At 30.7% G+C, this 21,983-nt stretch overlaps 1 protein-coding gene across 1 annotated transcript; it reads right to left on the reverse strand.

Annotated features, from left to right (window-relative positions):
- Positions 1-1,522: 1,522 nt before the first annotated feature.
- Positions 1,523-5,067, reverse strand: LOC107617307 (uncharacterized). The gene is made up of 4 exons (XM_088498038.1): positions 4,980-5,067; positions 4,150-4,251; positions 3,497-3,799; positions 1,523-1,677 (listed from the first exon to the last, which is right to left on the reverse strand). The coding sequence occupies exons 1-4, from the start codon at positions 5,065-5,067 to the stop codon at positions 1,523-1,525; spliced, it is 648 nt and encodes a 215-aa protein (XP_088354164.1).
- Positions 5,068-21,983: the final 16,916 nt, after the last annotated feature.

Below are 21,983 nucleotides of genomic sequence, written 5' to 3' on the forward strand. Positions count from 1 at the left end.
TCTTGGACTAAAAAGGAATGTGATATAATTATATTCAGGGTAAAGAGTTCTTTTTGTCCCTAACATTTGCGAGTTTTTTCAAAAATACTCCTAATGTTTAATTTCATTCAATTTTGTCGTTAACGTTTTTTATTTGTGTCAAAGCTATCTCTAAAAGTTTTCAATTTTGTCCCTAATATTTTACATGAAGTTAACAATTTGAGAGTAATTTTGACACAAATCGAAAACGTTAAAGATAAAATTGAATGCAACTAAACGTTAGGGATATTTTTGAAAAAATCATAACCTTTAAATAAAACAATCCTGATGGCAAAATTCTATATTTCAATGCCGGAATTTCAATCAAATCAACTCGTGTTATTTATGTCTTCAACAAATTCAATTATGTATGACATCCTTTACTAAGGGGTGTGTAGCAGATTGCTTGTCAAGATAACTCATAATTTATATTGGCTCGTAGAAAAATTACTAGACTTTGTTGCTGATGTTAAAATAATGAAGTATTTGCAGTGCACGGATGATTTAATCGGCAATAGTTATATAACATACTTCAATATATCAAATGCCCCCATCAGTAATATAATATAAAGTTACATTTTTAGTAATAGTTGAAACAGACAGACATACAAACTATCTCAAACTTTTAAAGAACATACGGTGCTACATAGTTTATTACAAAGGACACACATAATTTTGTAGAAAAAAATTCTAAACGATCCTGACAATTACTTCAAAAGACAATGAAATTCTTAATAAAAAAAATTTTTTTCCTACTCTTGATCTTTATTTTTATAGGACTGATTAGTCACTGTGTCAATATTTTTTTTTGGTACAGGGACTAATCGGTCCCATAAAAATAAAGATCAGGGACTGGAAAAGATATTTGTTTTGGGGCCTCGTAATCCCTTTGAGGTAATTGTTAGGGCCGAGTTAGGTATTCACTCCTTAATTTGTATTACGGTCCATAGATTCAATTATTTAATGTCACAACTATACCTGTATTTTCTTCATGTATCATGGTAAAAGATTTGGCTGGAAATGCATGAAAGTCTTCCAATCAATATCAGCTGAAGACCTTGGTTTATGTCCATCCTCAAAGTTATTTGATTCTACAATATTATTTATTCTAATAGTTAATTAGAAGACTCCAATTCATATATAGATATGCACACTAAATAATTGAATCACTCTTATTAATATACATTTTAATTTAAAAACATAATATAATATGTTGGTTTTTAAGCATATAAAAAGTATATTAGATCATTTTCAGTTGACATAAAGTTTTATAGAAATTATCTATATACGATATAAACTTCTAATTTAATAATTGATTTTGTAAAAATTTAAACAAATAAAAAATTATTCAATGCCTCATAACATTTACTTAAAATTACTAGCATTTTGATCCTTAATCATATTTTATAACAAGTTTATTTGCTTAATAACAATTCAAGAAGTGTTAGAATAGAATTATTATGTTTTAATTTCTAATTGCCAAAGAATATTCACTTACAACCACTTATGGATTTGTATGTGGATTTTTTGGATATTTTCTTTTTGCTACTGATGGCAAATTTTGATATCTCATAGTTCTGTCTTGTTGGTAGTAACTGGGATGATAATCAATTTGGTTATTTGTTGAATCTTCTAATAACTCAGAAACCTTTGCATTATCTGTTGGAAGTTTATACTCTAGTTAATAAATTAAAAAAAATTAACAAAAGGATGTATTAAGATTGTAAAGTCTTTAAATTTCAAGACATAAAAATAAAGTTCATGTCAAAATAATATAAGAAGGTTGAAAAAACAAAATTTTTTTATGAAGATTAAAAATCAATTATCACATATTTACATACATTTGTGTTTCACGTTTTCTTAATGAAGTAATTCAAGTATTCAACTAACAAATAATCAGACATTTATAGTAAAATCAAATTTTCATAACAACCAAAAATGACATCAATGTATTTTGATATTTTTATTCGTATTTTGATCATCAATATAAATCTAATTTTATTATACTCTTTGTGAAATTTGATTATAAATGTGATATTAGTTTGATTTTAAATGTAAATATATGGAACATTTGTGGTTGATTTTTGGGGGGTTTATATAATATAATATAGTTTGTCTAAAGTTGACATTTTTGTTAGTTGCGCCTTGGAGAGTTATAAATTAATGGATATATTTGGATGTATAAAATGTGAGGTCAAACTAATTTCAATTATAGAAATATTATGTCTACACTCAAATTAATCATCACAATTAATTATTATTATTATTATTATTATTATTATTATTATTATATATATATATATTATTTAATTTATTTTTAATATATATTTTATATTTTAATATATATTTTATACTAATAATTGATTTTGGTAATTAATTTTAATACATACCTAATATTAATAGGCAATAACTGCCTGCTAATAGGGCTGTCAAACGGGTTAACCCGACTCATTTAGGTTCGGCCCGTTAAACCCGTGGGTTAAATGGGCTGAACCGTTTAAACTCGCTTTATTCGCGGGTCATAATTTTTTAACCCAGATCGTTTATGATCAGCCCGTAGGTTAAATGGGCCAGCCCGTTTATTCTTTTATTTTATTTTTTAAAAAATATTTTGACAAAAAATATTAATTTTAGGTCAAAAATTTTTAAAAAATAATATTTTTTTGTTGATGGATCGGATTTTTGGTCGGATAGAGAAAAATATATACTAAAAGTGCTACTTTTTTAAAAAAAATTAAACGGACCACCTGTTTAACCCGTTATTTTTTTCGGATTAATCGGGTTCAGCTTATTTAGCCCGAAATTTAAATAGGCTTAATTTTGGAGGCAAAATCCGTCTATTTAAATAAGTAAATGAACTGGCCCGATGAATTTAGCCCATCTTGACGGCCCTACCTGCTAATCCATTTTTTATAAATTAAATATGGATAATAAAAAAATATTGAGATTAAAAGATATGAAATAAGTTTTTTTAAGAGTGCATAATAATGTTTGGTACTTAAAGGTTCGTTTTGCTAAAAATCTAAGCAACTTCTCTTCATAATAATCAGAATGTTTTAAAAATATATTTTGTTGACAAAAACCAGTAGCTATTATTCCAGTATAAACAAGATAATTAAGCTAAAGATACAACTAATTTTATCAATTAACTTTTACCGAACATATCATTTATAATTTATTAAATAATAAACAACCCATAAAATCGTTAACAAAAGAAGACAATATTATTGCTAATGGAGACAAAAAAAAAAACAAAAAATAAATTTTAAATAATGGCCAATTTTCTGGCTGACTATTATTTGATGTCAAAATTTTATCTAAACTTATTTTTTATAATAAATTTTAAATATTTAAAATTTATTAATTTTTTATTTTAAATTAAATATTAATTATTTAATTTTTTTTTCAATAATTAGCCACTAAACTTAGTGACTATAACAATCACACCTTAAAAAGTATATATTATTAGAATGCTCACCAATATCTTCCAAGCTTAATGGCTGATGAACCTTTGAATGAGTATGGTGATCCGTTTTAGTTGAAGACATTGGAGAAGTAATAAAAGGTTGGTAGTATCCAATCAAATAATTAGTTGTATGAATATTATTATGGCGACGAGAAAGAAAATCTTGCTCCGGTTCTGGATATGGACGTTGTGGCGGTGTTGGATATGGATCCATCGGTGGAATTGGTTGAACCGGTTCAACCGGTTTTATTTGCATTGGATATACCATGGTTCTCTCTTTTTTATAGTAATCAGCTTCGCCACTTGTTGAATCTTCTAATGCATAATAAACGAAAAAACAATGTGTTAAATTAATTTAGATTGTAAAATAAATATTTTCTTGACAAAAACCATTTCTAGTGTAAATAAGATAAGCTAAAGATATGACTGATTTTATCAATATTTAATTACCAAACATATTATTTATGATTTAATAAATAATAAAAAACGCATAAAAGTGTTAGTAAAAGATAATAAAATAGCTCAAATTTATTTTATTTAATATTTATTAATTTTAATAATAATTAATGAATATTAAATAAAATAAATTCTATCTATTTTTAAGTTTTTTTTATCAAATATTTTCGTAATATTATTATATTTGGTAGTCACATTATTATTATTACCAGTATCCACAAGGTCATGTCTCTGCCCTCTTTCCATATCATGCAACAATGTTGGATGCTTCATCAAATTGTTTCCTTTGTCTTTGTGAGAGTATTTTAACCCTACATGTATGATATATTAGTAATTAATTAATAAAATTAAATAGGTTATATTATTTTTATTAAAAATATAATTATTCATTCATATGTCTATTTTTATTAGTTTAAATTTTTTTTTTAAAAATTCTTTTATTACATAATATCAAAACTTTTATAATCGAAATATATATGACTCCTCTTATATCAATTTAACCTTTTAAGTAAAATATAATTTTTAGAACAGTTAGTTAAAATCACCATATACACTTATATGTAAGAGTAACATTATTATAAAATATTCATGAGAGATACTAACAATAATGTTACTAACACTTGCCTTATCTTGTTAACTATAATTAATTAAAATGAGCCTTCTATCTTTCCAAATTTTTGCCAATGAGTTATAGCTCAAATGGCATAGACTCCCCATAAGGTTGCGGCTTCGAGTCTACTATCTTTCTAAAATCTTAGCCAATGAGTAATAGCTCAAATAGCATAGACTCCCCATACTCAATTAAGAAGTTGCGGGTTCGAGTCTCCTATCTTTCCAAATTTTTGCCAAGAAGCAATAGCTCAAATGACATAGTCTCCCCATACTCAATTAAGAGGTTGTGGGTTCGAGTTTCCATATATTTGGTAAAAAAAAAAAAAAACCTATAATTAATTAACACTACACTATTTTGATATACATCGAGTGTGTGTGGAGAAAAAAATGAAAAAAAAAAAAATCAAAGAGAAAACTAATAACTCACCCTCAGATAGTTGACGAGTCAATGCATGAGAGCACAAGTGAAGAAACACAAAAAGAATGAAGGGAAGATAGGCCTTTGAGTCAGTCATGTTGTAATAACAACTCTTTGCCAAGGCTAATAGAAAGAAATTAATTAAAGAAGACAAGGGATTAAAGTATGTATAATGAAGTGATTCAATACCTCATTATATATAAAGGTTAAGAATCGAAAATCGTTAATAACAATAATAGCCAATATTGAAAGCCAAGAGTCAAGTATGTAATTAGAAAAATACCATTATTTCAACTTTTATAGTTATTAACATGTGAATGGACCGTTCTAATTTTTCTATTTAATTCCCTTTCTATATATTTTATGTAAATTTGCATGGATCGTGTGAAAAACCTTTGCAATTTGCTCCTCTTCTATACGTCCTTTGCAAATTGCATAGAAGCCCAATTTAACAATGAAAGCATTGAGTGAGATATAGAAATCGGTTGTAAATGTATAGCACTGGTATTTTTATTATAAAATTTAAAAAATAGTAATATCTATTTTTTAATAAATATTAAAGATTTTATCAAATGAAAGGAAAAAAATTGAGATTCGTATTCTACTTAAGCACTTTTTGTACGGTGAATGATTTATGGGTTAGTATTTCTTGTTAGAAGTGTGTTTTAGATAGTCGCTTTTAAGTTAAAGAGAATATATTCTTTCAATTTTTTTTAATAATTGAGAAAGTAAAGTGCGATCTCTCACCATTAATTTTATAAATGGGATAAAAAAAACATGAGAAAAAAAGCATAAAAGAATTAGAAATCACACTTTATTTACTCAATTGTTAAAAAAAATTAAAAGTATCCACTTGAAATACCCAAAAAAAAGTGTCACAGCGACAACGGTGACATTTGAGTAAATAATTTGAAAAGAGTGGTATTTTAGTAACAAGTTTTAGAAATTGTGATATATTAGAGTATATTAGTTAAAAAAACTAAGAAAAATAGAGCGAGTAAAAATGAAAGAGAGAACTCCTTAATTATTTTAGAGAAAAATATTTTACAATAAAAGTAAATGTCATTTTTTAAACCAAATTTTCAATCAAGTCATCGTACGACGCTACTTCTTCTTCGTCGTTATCGTCGTCGTCTTCTTTGCACGTTCAATCAAGTCATCGTGCGGCGCTACTTCTTCATTGTCATCATAGTCTTCTTTTTTGCACACTTCTTTCTTCAATGTTGTTGTTATCGTTGTCACTATAAGAAAGTACTAAAATAGCGATAAAAAAAATTAGTTGTTAATAGCGATCGATTTAGTGATTGATATACAATTTCTAGGACAAAAAAAATATTGGTCGCTAAATTACATTCAGCAACCAATTTTAGCGACCAACAAAATCGGTCACTAATAGCTATCAAATTAGCGATCGATAATGTTTTAATACAACCAAGATAAAATTGGTCACTAAAATTGGTCACTATTTTATATTTTAGCGACCGAATTAGCAACTAAAACAGAAAGTAACGTCTTTGAGACTATTGGTCACAAAATCAATCGCTATTTTTTTATTTTAGCGACCGATTTTGCAACTGATAGTGAAATAGGGTGAACAATTGTTTGGTCACTAATTCGGTCGCTAACACATTGATCGCTAAATTGGTTGCTAATTGTTAAGTTAGTGACTGATTTCAGTTATAGCCACCGAATTAATGATCAATTAGTTTTATACAATCAGAATAAAATTAGTCACTAAAACTAGTCCAATATAAAAATATAGAGATTTTTCGATGAACTCAATGAAATTACAACAGGACATGCAGAACGAAGAGATTGAAATTAATTTATGTTTTTTTGTTTAATGTGAATATGCTGCATTCTTGTGTGTTGTTGATTATATATTTTGATTCTTAAATCATTTAAACAAAGAATTTATGCTACAAAATAACTAAATTGGCATAGATATAGCTTTAATTAGGGACTATGCAACTAAGGGACTAGCTAATATAATTTCTATATAATGTCTCGAATTTTCACTTTCTATCAGCAATTTGGCATCACTTTTCTAAGAATAAAATATCTATCACTAGCTAATTTCTTTTTTTATATGTTAATCTTTTTGTTGGTTATATATTTTGTGTGAAAAGAATTCATTCTACAAAGTAATGTTAATTTGGGCTATGCAATTAATTATGGGAGTAATATCGTTATATCTCCAGTTAAGTAAATAGGAATAATATACATAATGGTATTTAGGTGTGTCCAAAAGTGTCCGAAGAAGAATTTTTTATTTTTTATTAAGACACGGTTGGACACAGCAGACACGCGTGTCGGACGAGTGTCGGTGAATATCGTGTCCAAAATGTGTCCGACACACGAACACGATAATTCAGCGAAGTGTCCGTATTTCATAGATCACATTTGAACTATCAAGTATAGTGAATTATATTTTGTTTATAGGAAAATTTTTGTAGTTAAGTGGAAAGAGTCAACCTTAGTCCCGTAGCCCTGTTTTCATTTTGTGCTTTTATTAGAAGGACATACCATTCCAATAAGCATAATTATAACATAATATAACGCAGCATCCTTCTATTTTGAAACAATAACATAATATTTATTTTTATTTTTTCAATTGCGCAGCTCATCTTTCACAGTTTCACTTTATCATACTGTGATTTTTATCTTCCATAATGATTGTTTTTGGTTAAATCCTAGAAAGTGGATACTTTCTGAAATTATTTCTGGTATTTGAATTCAACTGCTTTTATTCTTGGACAGTCCAGTGAACAGACGTCTATCAAGAAATCTTCAAAGAAATCAGAGGAGAATAAGTCACAACCCTTTGCTTTCTTGAGAAATCTCCACATACTCAAAGGTAGTTGATATTCATAGAATTTTTAATTTATATGTTTAGTAGAAAAAATTATTAAAGAGGATTCCAATTTCCAACACAGTTAGAATTGTTTGCGAAGACCCACAAATCTAAAGATGAGACATGGATGGATAAAAATTTAAAATATATTGAGGTGAATCTATTTTAATTAAAATATATATCTCTCCCTCTATATGTATTAAATAATATTATATTATTTAATAGATAAATACATGAAAATTTACCTTCATCTTAAAATTCTCCCTTACTTTGACTCTACAATTATTTAAAACATTTAACTCTGTAAAATAAAGTTTTAGATGTTGTTGTATTTTATCTACGTTGTATTGCTAAGCAAATTGAGATTAAGCTCTTTACAAGTTAAAAGGTTAGTTATTGAAGTTAATAGCTTGATGCAATGCGTGTGATCCTGCTGACGCATTTTTTATTGTATGATGATGATAACAAGTAAATATAAATTAGTTAGTATAAAATTATGCAGACCATTTCTTTTTCCATATTTTACTTTTTTCTTATTCTATTTTTGGTACTTATTAAATTATTATCTCCCTTATATCATCATTTTATTAAATTTAGAATGAGGGAAGTTTTGGATTTATTTCTATTTTTGTTACTTTAACATGCTTTATTTTTTAGTTTTAAAAAAAACACTTAACATATACTTTAATTTGCTGTATGTATGATTTCACTAGCTAGTACCATTGTAATTGAAAAAAAAAAGGATAAGACTGTGCTTATATATCATATTATGTGATGTATGATGTGTGTGGTTTTGTTTGCATAATAGTGATTCTTATTCTTTTTATTGTCTCGTGTAATAATTGATCTGATTTTAATATTGGCAGGATGAATTTAAGAATGCTATAGAATAGGCTACGCAAAAAACGTCTGAAGGATGAAGTAATGCACCAAATGAGATGGATGTATGGTGTGAAATAGCCGGAGTTAAAAAGGGAATAATTTATAGACTTCGAATAGAATCCACTACAATTGAAAAAAGACCTAGTTATCATGGCTCCAGTCCTCAATCATCCGATTGGTTGCGAAGGTCAGAACATCAAGAAATATTGAAGAAAATGCAAGAGAACGATGACTTGAAAACTAGGTTAGAAAAGAAAGAAAAAGAATTTGAACTCAATAACCATTTGCTTCAACAAATGATGAAAAAGTTTAATTTTAAAATTTCGATTTCTCAACTAGAAGGTGGAGAAACAAATATAAGAGAGGATGAAGATGGTGAACGTACGTCTGAAGAGTGATTATTTTATTGTAGTTGTGATGCTAGTTAGTTAATAGACTTTAAATGATGTAATTAGTAATTTGAGAGTGTTGTTTACTTATTATTGTTGTTGTCTATGATATTGAATTGATGAGTTATTTTGGTTATTGGTTAAGTGTGTCATGTTATTTGAGATATATCTTTTATAGGTTGGCTTTTATGTGTTAAGGTGTAGGTTTTGTGTTGATTGTTTTTCAATATTTGATGGCCTAGATGTAAAAATTAAAAAAAAAAATTGATAATTAAAAAATTAGGATCAGCTATGAAAATTTGGTCACTAAAATATTTGGTTGCTAATTAACGACTGATTTGACGATTGAAATGTTGGTTGCTAAAATATAGTTCCCTACTTAGCGACCGAATTAGAGATTGAAACGTTGGTCGCAAATTAGCGACTGAAATATTAGTCGCGAATTAGAGACCGAAATACTGGTCGCAAATTATCGACCGATTTAACGACTGAAAAGTTGGTCGTTATTTAGCGACTAATTTACTCAGAGACCGATTTAGCGATTGATACTCTTTGGTGAGGGTTTGGTGGCCTTGTTCACAAATCGGTCGCTAACATTTAGCGATTGAAGTTGGTCGCTATTTTTTTATTAGAGACCTATGTTTTATCGACCACCCGAATAGGTCGCTAAATCAGTCGCTATTCCGATAATTTTTTATAGTGTGTTGTCATTGTCACTACTGCCACCACGCACTATCGTCTTGTTGTTATTGTTTAATTTTTCCTCTTGTGTTTTTTCTCCTCATGCATCGATCCTTTATTATCATCAATTCATCATCATTGTCCTCGTCACTTCATATTTTTTTCTCCTATATATATTTAAAAAATTAGAGTATAAAAATTTTTATGCACATTATATAAATTTTGGTGTACAGTCAAAATTTTAGTATACAACATAAAATTTTTTGAATAATCACATGCCCAAAACATTGACACATAACCAACAAAATACGCACATCGTATAATTTTAGTGTACAACACAAATTTTAGTGCATAGAACAAAAGTTTGGATGTGCAGCACAAAAATTTTTGAAGGAATACATACCCAAAATATTGATTCACTCAACTAATAAAATACATTTGCAGCAAAACTTTACATGCTATGTACAAACATTTCTATACTATATTGATAGATCTGTGTTATGTGCACAATTTTTTGTGCCATATCAATAAATTTATGCACTTTTTAACAAATTTTTTGTGCTACAAAAGCGTAGAAAAGGAGAAGTGACGACGTATTCACGTATTTTTTCACTAGATTTGTGCCAACTTGGTTGAACTTAGTTACAAGAACGTTTGTACATGTAGTATCACAGAATACTTTATTCACTATAAAAAAAGGTTAAAATGACATTTATATTACGGCGATTTTGAAGAACCACTATAATATTTGAATACTCCGAGGTTTTCTGTTGCTGTCATAATTAATTTTTGGATTTGTGATGGTTTTGATAATTATGGCGGTTTGAACCGCCGTTATCACCTAAGTATAAAAGAAGAATTATCAATCCCTAAATTTCAGAAAACATTAGTTGAAACGCTACGCGCGTGACGTTGTTGCTCCTGGATGGCCTGTGCGATGATCTCCATTCTCTTGCCTTCTCCGACGATCTTCTCCGGTGACATCTTCTCAAACATCGATCTCCTTCGGCGACATCTCCTACAACGGCGATTTTCTCCGGTGATGTCTCCTCCAGCTTCCTCTCCTTGTCGTCCTCTGTGTCTTCTCCGCCAAAATCGTCAACGCCTTCCTCTGCGACGATCCAGGTTAGCTTCCTTTCCTTCTCTTCCTTTCCTTTCCTTCCTCTATGATGAGTCTCTCTTTTTAGGCCGTTTGCGAGGATTCATCGCGAGTGGAGAAGTCAGTTTCGCAGTTTGTGCCACCGACAACGTTCCTCGGCAATTGTGTTCCGCCGCTCTCGTTGTGCTGCCACTGCCGACGTTCCTCCATTCCTCTGCTTCGTGCCTTTGCTACCGTCCCTCGCTTTTCCAAAGGTCACATTTGTATTCCGTTTATGTTAGGGATTGTATTTTTCGTTTCAGTTTTCATCCATTTGTAACATTAAAGTGTTAGGATTCTTGATGAATAATAGCTTAATGAATAATAAACTAAACTAGGTTGATGAATGTAAATTGTAATTATATTAGATCGAGCATGCATCAGTGATGCTGTCACTTGGATTATTTTTCAAATTTTTGTTTCACATTTTGTTAGAGTTGCACTAATGTTGATGGTTATCAGTGGCTAAGAAAAGGGATGGTTGAATCTTGGCCTCATTTTCTACTGAATTTTACTTTTGCTTTCGTCAAGTGACTTTAGGAGATATTTTTGCTTTTGTCTCCTAAATTACAGAAACAGAAATAGAGTTGAGAATAGAGATTTACACCCAGATGTATTCTGGTTCAGCTAACCAGTGCAATGTAGCCTACATCCATTCTCCATCACAATTATGATGGAATTTCACTATCTTTTTCACAAGATTACAAATACCAATTTCTCCCTAGGATCTACCAAATCCTATCTGGGACAAATCCAGATTCTAACCCAATCTGAATTTGACTAGGACTCACCCTAACTTTCAATAGCCAAGTGCTAACCTAACTTGTAAGGGAATCCCCACAGGATCATGACACAAAACAGAAAGACGTACAAAGAAAATCTAAGACATCTTAAGGCTTTTTCTCCAATTTTAACTCACTGTCTTTTACCTCTCATTGGCTTTTTCTTACAAATCTCACCATATTTGCCTTTTTCAATGTGACTCAGACAGACTAAACTGAGAAAAAGAAATATGAAATAGAAACTATGAAGGAGAAGAACTTAGAACAGCATAGGTAGCTATGAGAACTGAACTCGGTGCTCTGTTTTTCTCTCATTACCTTCAACCATTGGCCGTTCACCCTTATAATAGAAGAGTGAAACTTCCAATGTTGAAACAAGTTCAAACCCAATGCTGTCTTCTCCTCCAACATCAGAGTTCACAGCGGCAATGTCAAAAGAGAGGGGACTTCGAATTTGTTGCATGCAACTTACCGTCTCTCTCATCTTTTTTCTTTAAACTCTTTTGATCTTGTCCGTTGAGTTTTGCTTTGGCCCCAAGATTTATTTCTGATGAGCTTCTTACCATATTTGACTTCACTTTTTTCCATGATTGCTTGATTTGTGCTTGAGACTTGGTGGATTTTTTCAATGTATATGTTGGAGTAGCTCAAATGAGAAAATCAAATTTTGAAGATGTTCTGACCAGATGCAATCTTTTCTTTTGTTGTAGGTCAAAAACTTGCTTGAACTTAGTAACACATTTTTTGTTCTTCGCCGAACCTAGCCCCAGAACTTTTCTATTCTTTCTTTCTTCTTTGTTCAGAGATTGACATGATAGAAGAGACAGAGAGAGGAGAGAGAGTTTGGCTTGGAAGCTAGAAGAAATTTTAATTGAATTAAACTTGAGGTTCAAGTTTCTGAAAGTGGTGTTTTTGGAAGCTTCTTCAAATGGGCTTGGATCTTTGTTTGGGCCTATTTGATTTCTTATTCAATTGTTTTACTCACTACCCCTTTGTTTCGGATGAGAAAATTTGTGGTAGAATATTTGACCATTGGACTTTGATTGTGTGTTTTGGGCCAGTATGTATGTGAGCTCGTTTTCTTTTTTCTTGGGCCCTTGTTACTTAATTAATTTTTTGCACACAACAACAAAATTATATAAACAAATATCCTAATAATATGTGTTCATCATTTTAATCAAGAGATCCTATATCACCGTATCTGTTTGTGTTGTGTATGGAGAGATTGTCCTGTTCTATTAATCAGCAAGTTGATAAGGGCGTGTGGAAGCCAGTTGCGGTTTCTAGAGGGGGTCCAAGAATTTCTCATTTGATGTTTGCCGATGATTTGCTTCTTTTCTGTAAAGCTGAAAAACAGCAAGTTCAAACTGTAATGGTAGCTTTGGAAAATTTCTGCAGAGCCTCTGGGATGAAGGTTAATGTGGAAAAATCTAAAGCGCTATGCTCCAAGAATGTTTCAGCGACAAGAAAAGAGATTTTCACTGGAGTCTCCTCCATCAGATTCGTTCAGAACTTGGGCAAGTATTTAGGGGTGAACCTTAATCACTCTCGGGTGACACGCGCAACTTTCAACGATGTTTTGGACAAGATTCGGGGAAGGCTAGCCAGCTGGAAAGGAAGATTGCTTAATAAGGCAGGCAGACTCTGTTTGCTCAACTCGGTAGTGACTGCGATTCCTACTTATCGCATGCAAGTATCTCTCTTCCCTAAAGGGGTAACTAATAAGATAGAATCCATGATGCGAAACTTTCTATGGAAGGGTCAAGCTGATGGTAGAGGCCTGAATCTAGTTAACTGGAAAGTGTTGGTCACTCCTAAGAAGTTTGGAGGTCTGGGAATTAGAGATCCCTTTTGTGCCAATATTGCTCTTCTTGGAAAACTAGTTTGGCAACTTTTTCACCATCCCAACAAGCTATGGGTTCAACTGTTGACGGAGAAATACCATTCTTCTAAGGATGATTGTTTTAGTCGGTCTCGAGGAAGTGGATCTTATGTTTGGAAGAGTATATGTCGAGCTTGGGATATCCTAAAGGAAGGTTTTAGTTGGTGCATTGGGGATTTGGAACAGAACTTTTGGTTTTCTAAATGGAGAAGAGAGGGGCGACTGTGTCAGGAGATGGATTATGTTCACATTTCTGATTCGGATCTCAGGATCTTGGACCTTTGGTCATCTGGACAGTGGAACCTTGAGAATATCTATTCTCCTCTGAATCAGTCTCTGCAGAGCAACATTAATTCTTACAACCCAGATGTTCAAGCTGGTTCAGAGGTCGGTTGGTGTTGGACTGGTGCGGCCTCAAAGGTTTATGATGCTCATAGTGGTTATTTATGGCTCAGTAAGAAGATGTTTAGTTGGGAGGATAGGGGTAATTGGCTTTGGCTTTGGCGTCAACATGTTCCGGAAAAGCACAAATTTTTGGCCTGGCTATGTCTTCGGGAGGCTCTTCCTACTGCTGCATTTCGTTTTAGAAGGGGCATTTCACACACGGATAGCTGTCCACGATGTTTCTCAAGTCAGGAGTCGGTTTTACATTGTATTCGGGATTGTCCAAAAGCCCAACTTGTTTGGCAAGCTTTAGGGATCTCCGATCAACCAGTGGATTTGATGAGTTGGTTCTTACATAATAGCAAACAGCGCCCCTTTAGATTCTTTTCTGGTCTCTGGTGGATTTGGTGTTCGAGAAACAACGAGATCTTTCATCCTCACGAGCATTGGACCACAGACAAGGTGATTGGTATGGCTTTGTCCTTAGAAAAGGAGCTCCAAAATATTTTTGAGTTGCAACGACTATCTATCCCCTCAACCATTAGTGGCTCTTGGATTCCCCCCTCAGTGGGTACCTTTAAGATTAATTGTGATGCTAGCTATCCTGGCAGTGGTGCTCGAGTTGGTTTTGCTTGTGTTAGCAGAGATTGGAAGGGAAGGTGGCAACGAGGCTGTCTGGGAACAATTGAGAGTCGTAGCATTTTGCAAGGAGAGTTGTTTGCTATTTGGAGAGGCTTTCTTTTAGCATGGGACTCGGGACAAAGAGACATTATATGTGAGACAGACTGTGTGGAGGCTTTTACTATTGTCAATAATTTACAAGATTGCTCTGGGTTTACTGATCCTTTGGTGTTAAAAATTCGAGATATCATGTCTTGGAAATGGCGTGCTGATCTTCGGTTGATCTTGAGAGATGCAAATACAGTAGCAGACATCATGGCAAAGACTGCAATGAGGACTATTTCTCCCCAAGTGGAGTTTCCATTGCCTTGGAAGGAGTTTGAGAGTAGTATTCAGTGGGACTGCCTTTCTTAAGCAGTTTCTTGTTTTTTTTTTCTCTTTCTTAGTTTTTGTTTATTTTTCTTTTAAGTCACAAAAAAAAAAAATCAAGAATTAGTTAGTCACCAAAAAAAAAAAATAATCAAGAATTAGTTTCCAAACTCAACAGATGTCTTTTTGGAATATGTTATCATTAATTTTTCGTGCCTAACTGCAGCCAATGAATGATTTTTTAACAAGATTTATAATTCAATTAGTCCTTCTGGATTAATAATGCCAGATTTGGCCCTCGTCTGCATATGATACTTGTTAATAGGTTTAACTGTAGAGGGTGAATTCCCTAATTGAACAACTACCCCACCTATAGGAATACTATCAGGAGGTTTAATATTGTGTAATTCTTGATTTTAGACAGAAGAGGTAGGAATAGGTGATACAGGTGTTTGGGAGTTTTGGGCAGACTGAGTAGTAGTTGATAAGTTATTGGTTTGTGTGTGAATAGAAGGGATTGGAGGTTGTGTTTGATTAGAAGTAGTTGGAAAGGTAAGTATTGGTATAGAAAGAGTAGTATGAGGAAACTGAGATGGGTTTGATATAGTGATATTTGATGGAAAAAATTCTGCATAAGGGAATTGTTTTTCATCAAACAAAACATGTCTTGTGATGAAAATTTTACCACTTCTTTTAAGGCATTTATAGCCTTTATGATGTGGAGCATGCCCTAAAAAGATAGCTAAGTCAGATTTTATGCAGAAGCAAAACTAAGCAGAGCTATCACGTCCCTCCATCAAGCCCAGAATCTCCCACATCCAATTGAAGTTGAAGTGAATAGGTAGAAGCTTTTCAATCTTTTCACATCTTTATTCATTATTTTCTTTTAATGTCTCTGAATTTATATTTCTCAGTAGATATATCCATGAACAAGGCAGAGCTATCAAGTCTAATCACAAGCATATGCCAGGTTTTAACTTCATATTTCAAACATATATGTGGAGAATGGTCCTGCAAGACAATATTTGTATGCGAATATTTTTTCATACAACTCACACACTCACACACCTTCTAACACTCCACTGCCTTTATTGAGACTTGAACCTAGAGATGTAGTTTATGAAGCTTACATGTTTGCCACTAGCCTCCTCACCACATGAAACATCTGATAAGATTTAACAGTAAAAGCTACCTAATCTTAGTCAATAATGTTGCTTTGTGATGAAAAGAAAGGTTTTTTCTTTTCTTTTTCTCCTCTCTTGTTGCTGATTGACTGAGAAAATCATAGGCTTTTTTTCCACTCTGATCCTACTGCCAAATAGAGTGAAGGCCTTAAATCCTAAAAATTATACTTGTTCTTTTTCTTCTTTTGTGATCTGTGGTGATATATAGCTGAGTTGCTGTTAAGGTAAGAAGAGTCAATAAGATTCTTAAATGCAGTTTTTTATTTTCCCTTTTTTTTTTCTTTCTGTAGAAGGAATTGGTAGTGAGTTGGTAGTTTCAACTTTCAATGCAAAAGATATCAATGATAATCATAATAACAATAACCATAATAATAAGTAATCTTGTGGTGGAAAATTAAACCCTAAGGAAGCTAAGTAAGCACGAAGCTAAGTAAGCACAGAAAGTAGTTCTATGTTACTACTGTTTTTGATGAAATTAAGCAAAGTTTTTCGGGAGAATTAAGTAACCATAATATTTATTAATATATAAATAAATAAATAAAAGAAATAAGAGAAATTAATAAACAATGTCATAGGTCATTAATTAATTTTGGTGAAACTGAAAGGATAAAGCTCTTTTAATCTTAGGATGTAGTTAGAAACAAGAGACTTAACTAAAGAAATGATGGTATATTATTGAGTATATTCAAATTGCATTGTCTGAAATTATATAATATAGAAGGATATTTATAGATGCTAAAAGAATTGTAATAATAAAGACATAATCTCCTGTAATAAATATTCAGATATACTAAATAATATTATGCACTTTCTTTTTCTACTTTCCTTTTGTTTGAGAAGCAAAATCAATTTTTAGTTTTCTTCTTCAGTCGTTCATCGCATTAGGTCATCATCGCTGGTTCGTTCGTACTCATATCGCATTAGGTCATCATAGCTTCTTCAGGTTCGTTCACATTTCTCATATTGCATTATTTTCTCTCTTGTCCTTGGTTCTTGGCTTCCATCTGATTAGAAGGTATTGTTTCTGTCTTTGTTGATAAGTGAAATTTGAGATTTGTTTCTTTTGTCATATATACCTTTTCAGCTTATTTGCTAATCATTTATCTGGTTTCGCTTATTGAGTGTTGCCATTGCTTAATGAATTTATTAATTTTTAGGTGGAGTGGATAGAGGTTCAAGACCGCCACCCCTAGTTTTGGCATCATTTCTAATCAAATGGACTATTTCAATTACAATAAAATAGTGTTATGTAATACATTTTGATTTTTAAATTAATAATATATAATAAATTTAAATTTCAATTACAATAAAAAAGATCATATGATATATGTATTTTAGTTATAAAATTAATAGTTAATAATAGGTTTAATTATTTTGTTGGTCTATGAAGTTTTATCAAATTTTTAATTAGGTCTTTATATTTTTTTTTTCAATTGAGTCTCTACACTACTTTAATTTTAACATTTTTAACATGCAAATGACATAATTACAAAATTAAAAGTAGTGTAAAGACCCAATTGAAAGGAAAAAAAAAATATAAAGACCTAATTAAAAATTTAGTGAAACTATAAGGACCAATAGAGTAACTAAACTTTAATAATAATAATATATAAAAAAATAAAAAAGATAAATAAAAAAGAGAGATAAAAAAGGGGAGAGATTTTTTATTTAAAAAAATAATTTCATTATAATAAAAGAGTCATATGTGATATATTTTAGTTTTTTTTTTTTTGTGACTTGATATATATATATATTTTAGTTTGTTTCTTTACATATTTAGACAAAAAAAAATTAGTTTGAAATTAATAATATAATGGATTTTTGAATCACAAGCTTCTCACATTGAATATATTTTCTTATCCCTTATTCTCTAACAAACACCAATCATCCATGGTACAAGCCAATCAAATATCTGTTGGCCATTATAGATTTATAGTAAAGATAAAGAGGTGGAGATCGCATGCTACGGAGATTGGGATATGCGTGTACTCTACATCTTTCATATTATTGTCATGGGATGCCTATAGATAGTGGTTTGGTAAATGTGCAAGGCAAATTTTTTGTGAAAGGCAGAATTAAGTAAAAAGTGGAAATTATAGTTAAATTTGTATGAAGAGTACCGTGCATTGCTTATTGCTTATGATATATTTTTTTTAAAAAAATTCATTGTAAAAAATTAATATACACTCTTTAATTTATTCTTTATTGAAAGGTGATCTCACTATAACATGATCCAATGTGTAATGCCCTAACTTGCATTTTTCCCAACCATGAGATACTTTTGAGGTATTTCTGAATTTTATATTACCATTTCTCAATCTTGAATTTGACCATTTCCCATGCTTCTAAAGTTTTATCTCTCTTCTTTTTGGTGACTGTTTTATCTCTTATTGTTTGAAGACAAGTAGTAACGGGTCAAAGTATATTTTCTCGGGCTATTTTCAATGGTTTTTTATTTTTTTTTAGTTTTTTGTGTTTCTTTATTAAATTTAGTTAGAGCTTTAATAATACTATAATTATATAATTTTATAATAATAATAATAATAATAATAATAATAATAATAATAATGAGGAAATAGAAAAAATAATTAACAAAATCTAAATTGATTAGTTGGTTGTATGTCTTAACTGTCAAGTAACTATAATTAGCTTGAAGTGTATTCAAGGAACAATGAGAATCTAGTTTATGCAAGACTGTTGATGAGGTTTTGGAAGCCATTATTAATTAATTAAAATCAAGATTAAATGTGAATTCTCTGCTGCGGAAGTGAAGATATGAAGAATGCAAGTGCAAGAGAATAATGGTTATAAAAATGAAGATGAAGGAGTAGAACTTTTCTTAGAGAGAATAAAGAAAGTACTTATTTTTCTTCAACAAAGTGGTGAAAATGGATGAAGAATGGCTACTAAGATGTAAAATGTAAAAAAAAAAAAAAAAAAAAAAAAAAAAAAAAATAATAATAATAATAATAATAATAATAATAATAAAATGAATAGAATATCCTGATACACTAAATCCAAGATTGCTTCTTCTGTAAACAAAATCAATTAATACATGCACACACTTGAATTTGATGATTATTGGTGGCTAAGAGAAGGGGGTGAATTTTAGCCCCTTTTTTGCTGAGTAACATTTGATGCCTTTTAAGAATATTTTAGGAGATATTTCTGTTTTTTGTCTCGTCACTAGTCAAGAGACATTTTTTTTTGTCTCGTAACCAATGAGGAGATGTTTTTCAATTTTGTCTCCTATGCAACAGGAATTGTAATGGAGTAGAAGAGAAAGAGAGAATCACATTAAGAAGTATTCTGGTTCAGCTGCTAAGTGCAATGCAGCCTACGTCCAGTCTCCATCACAACAGTGACGGAATTTCACTATAATCAAACTGATTACAGACATCCAAAAATGGACCTACACTAAAAAAAGAGGGGGCATTTAAAAAAAAAACTAAAAACTAATATATATATATCACATTACCACTTGTTATATATATTATGTTTGTCCAAAGTAAAATATAAATAATTTTTTTGTGTTTTATATTAAAAAATATTTTGTTAAACTTAACACATAATAATAATTATTATATTATTAAATTTGATTTAATATAAAAAATAAATAAACTAAAAAAATAATGATAATTAACTTTATTATATTAGTTAATTAATTAATAATAAAATTAAAACTTAATTTTCTAATTAAATATAACTTAAATTATTTGTAATTTTTTAAAAATATTTAAAATAAAAAATATTATTTATATGTTAATATATTGTAATTATTTTGGTTAAAAAATTATTTATACCATAAAGACTGTAATAAATATAGTTGACAATTAAATATGAGATAATAAAAAATAAATAAAATAATTGTTTAAAAATATATATAGAAAAATAATATTTAGTCATGTTAAAAATAAAAAAAAAGTCATTATAATTTTTTTTTTGTTATTTTAAATATTATACTGTGTGTATGAAATTATATTTTTATTATTTTAAATATTATAATAAGTGATTGTGTATATATTTCTAGTTTTTATTAATATGTATAGATAGTTCTAATTTAAAAATTTAAATATATCTAAACCAATTTGAATTGGTCAAGTGATTAATTTAGTCTTCCGCTTAAATAATTATTGGGAGTTCGAATTCCGTCTCGTATGTGTAGCAACTCATTGCCAGCCCAATTGCAGACTCTTAAATGAAACTCAAATTCACGACGAATTAGTTCTTAACTTATTGGGTATCGTGGGAGGCCAAAAAAGTTATCTATACCTAAACTATATTATATTTTTGCCCTCATTGCTAAATTTTTCTGTGTCTGTCACTGCAGACACCAATTCTTCCCTAGGAACTACCCTATCCGGGACAAGTCCAGAATCTATCCCCAATCCTGAACTTGACTTGGTCACCTACCAAACTTTCAACTGCTAAGTGCTAACCCAACTTGCAAAGGAATTCCCATAGACTCATGATACACAACACATAGATGTACAAAGGACCTCTAAGATACCTATGATTTTTTTTTTCTTTAATTTTGTACACTCTGGCTTTTTTCTCTCACTGGCTTTTTCTTACAAACCTCACATTGTTTGCCTTTTTCACCATGAGATTCAGACAGACAAAACTAAAGAAAGAAATATAAAATAGAACACATTGAAAGAGAAGAACTTCTGTTAGCTTTGCGTAGCTATGAGAACTCTGTGCTTACTCTCCTTATCTCAAGCCTTGGCCGTTCACCCTTATTATAGAAGGAGAAGCTTCCAAGGTTGAAACGGTTCAACCGAGCCAACTTCTTCTTCTTCAATATCAAGACCGGTTCGGACAGAGAGAGGAGAGAGGGAAACCGAAAGCAAAACCAACATGCATGTACCTCTCTCTCATCCCTTCTCATCAAGCTTCATCAATCTGAGTCTTCCATCTTGACTTAGTCCCCAAGAAGGAATTTTGACCCTTGATGAACTCTTGATCCTTGACAGCTCCATCTGTTCTATTTTTGCTTCCTCCTCCACGTAGCCTTTGTAGCTACCTTCTGTGATGGATGAACAAAAGTGGAAACGAGTTTCACTTCAGAGATCTTCTTCTCTAACCGAAACGGATTGCTACCATTTTTGGCATGGAGATCTTGAAACTTCTTCTCCACATCTTGCTCTTAGTGGCAAAAATCTTAGCCACGTCATGCTGTAGATCTTCTTTTTGCAAGGGCCATCATCACCTTGGCAACTTGCTTGTTCATAGCTTCTCTGCTTCTACCTCTGATAACTTCTTCCATTTTTTTTTTCTGATGGAAGTGACATACCAAAATAAGAGAGAGATGAAAAAAAAACTTTGGAAGTAATGAGTAAAATTAAAATCAATTAAAATCCATTTCCTATCCTTATGCATTGTATCGTGTGAGACATTGAAAGCTATCAAATCAATGTAAACTTTTTCTTTTCTGTTACCAATGCAATTAAACCAAGTTAATTGAATTTGAATTCCACCAAAAGAGAGGAGTGGATAACCGAACCACTTCTCTTTCCTTTCTTTTTCTGTTCAAATTCGGACCATGAAAAAATTGGTCTTTCAACACAAAATTTTGGGCTGTTTCATAATTTTCTGGCCCAATTCACATTTATTAATCATTAAATATATCAGCCACATATCATATAGAATTTTTTGAACCAAAGGCTGAATTGTTTGTCAACATTTTGGACTTTTGTTGTTTATGTTCAATGGTCAAAATTCTGCATATAAAACAAAAATTATTTATCAAATAGTTTGAACCCAAAATCAAATTAATAATTTCTAATAATAATTTTTAACAATATTTTAATCATCATAATAATTTAGAATTTTCCAAACTCAACA

Source organism: Arachis ipaensis, chromosome B9 (assembly GCF_059453495.1).
Source record: "Arachis ipaensis isolate K30076 ecotype BB chromosome B9, ASM5945349v1, whole genome shotgun sequence".
Lineage (NCBI taxonomy): Eukaryota > Viridiplantae > Streptophyta > Magnoliopsida > Fabales > Fabaceae > Arachis > Arachis ipaensis.

What these genes read in the sequence shown, in the direction of transcription:
- LOC107617307 (XM_088498038.1), bottom strand. Translation starts at nt 5,067, where the DNA reads ATGACTGACTCAAAGGCCTATCTTCCCTTCATTCTTTTTGTGTTTCTT. An exon ending in ACATGACCTTGTGGATACTG is followed by an intron (nt 3,800 to 4,149) that starts GTAATAATAATA and finishes ATTATGCATTAG; the next exon opens with AAGATTCAACAAGTGGCGAA. An exon ending in ATTAAGCTTGGAAGATATTG is followed by an intron (nt 1,678 to 3,496) that starts GTGAGCATTCTA and finishes AACTTCCAACAG; the next exon opens with ATAATGCAAAGGTTTCTGAG.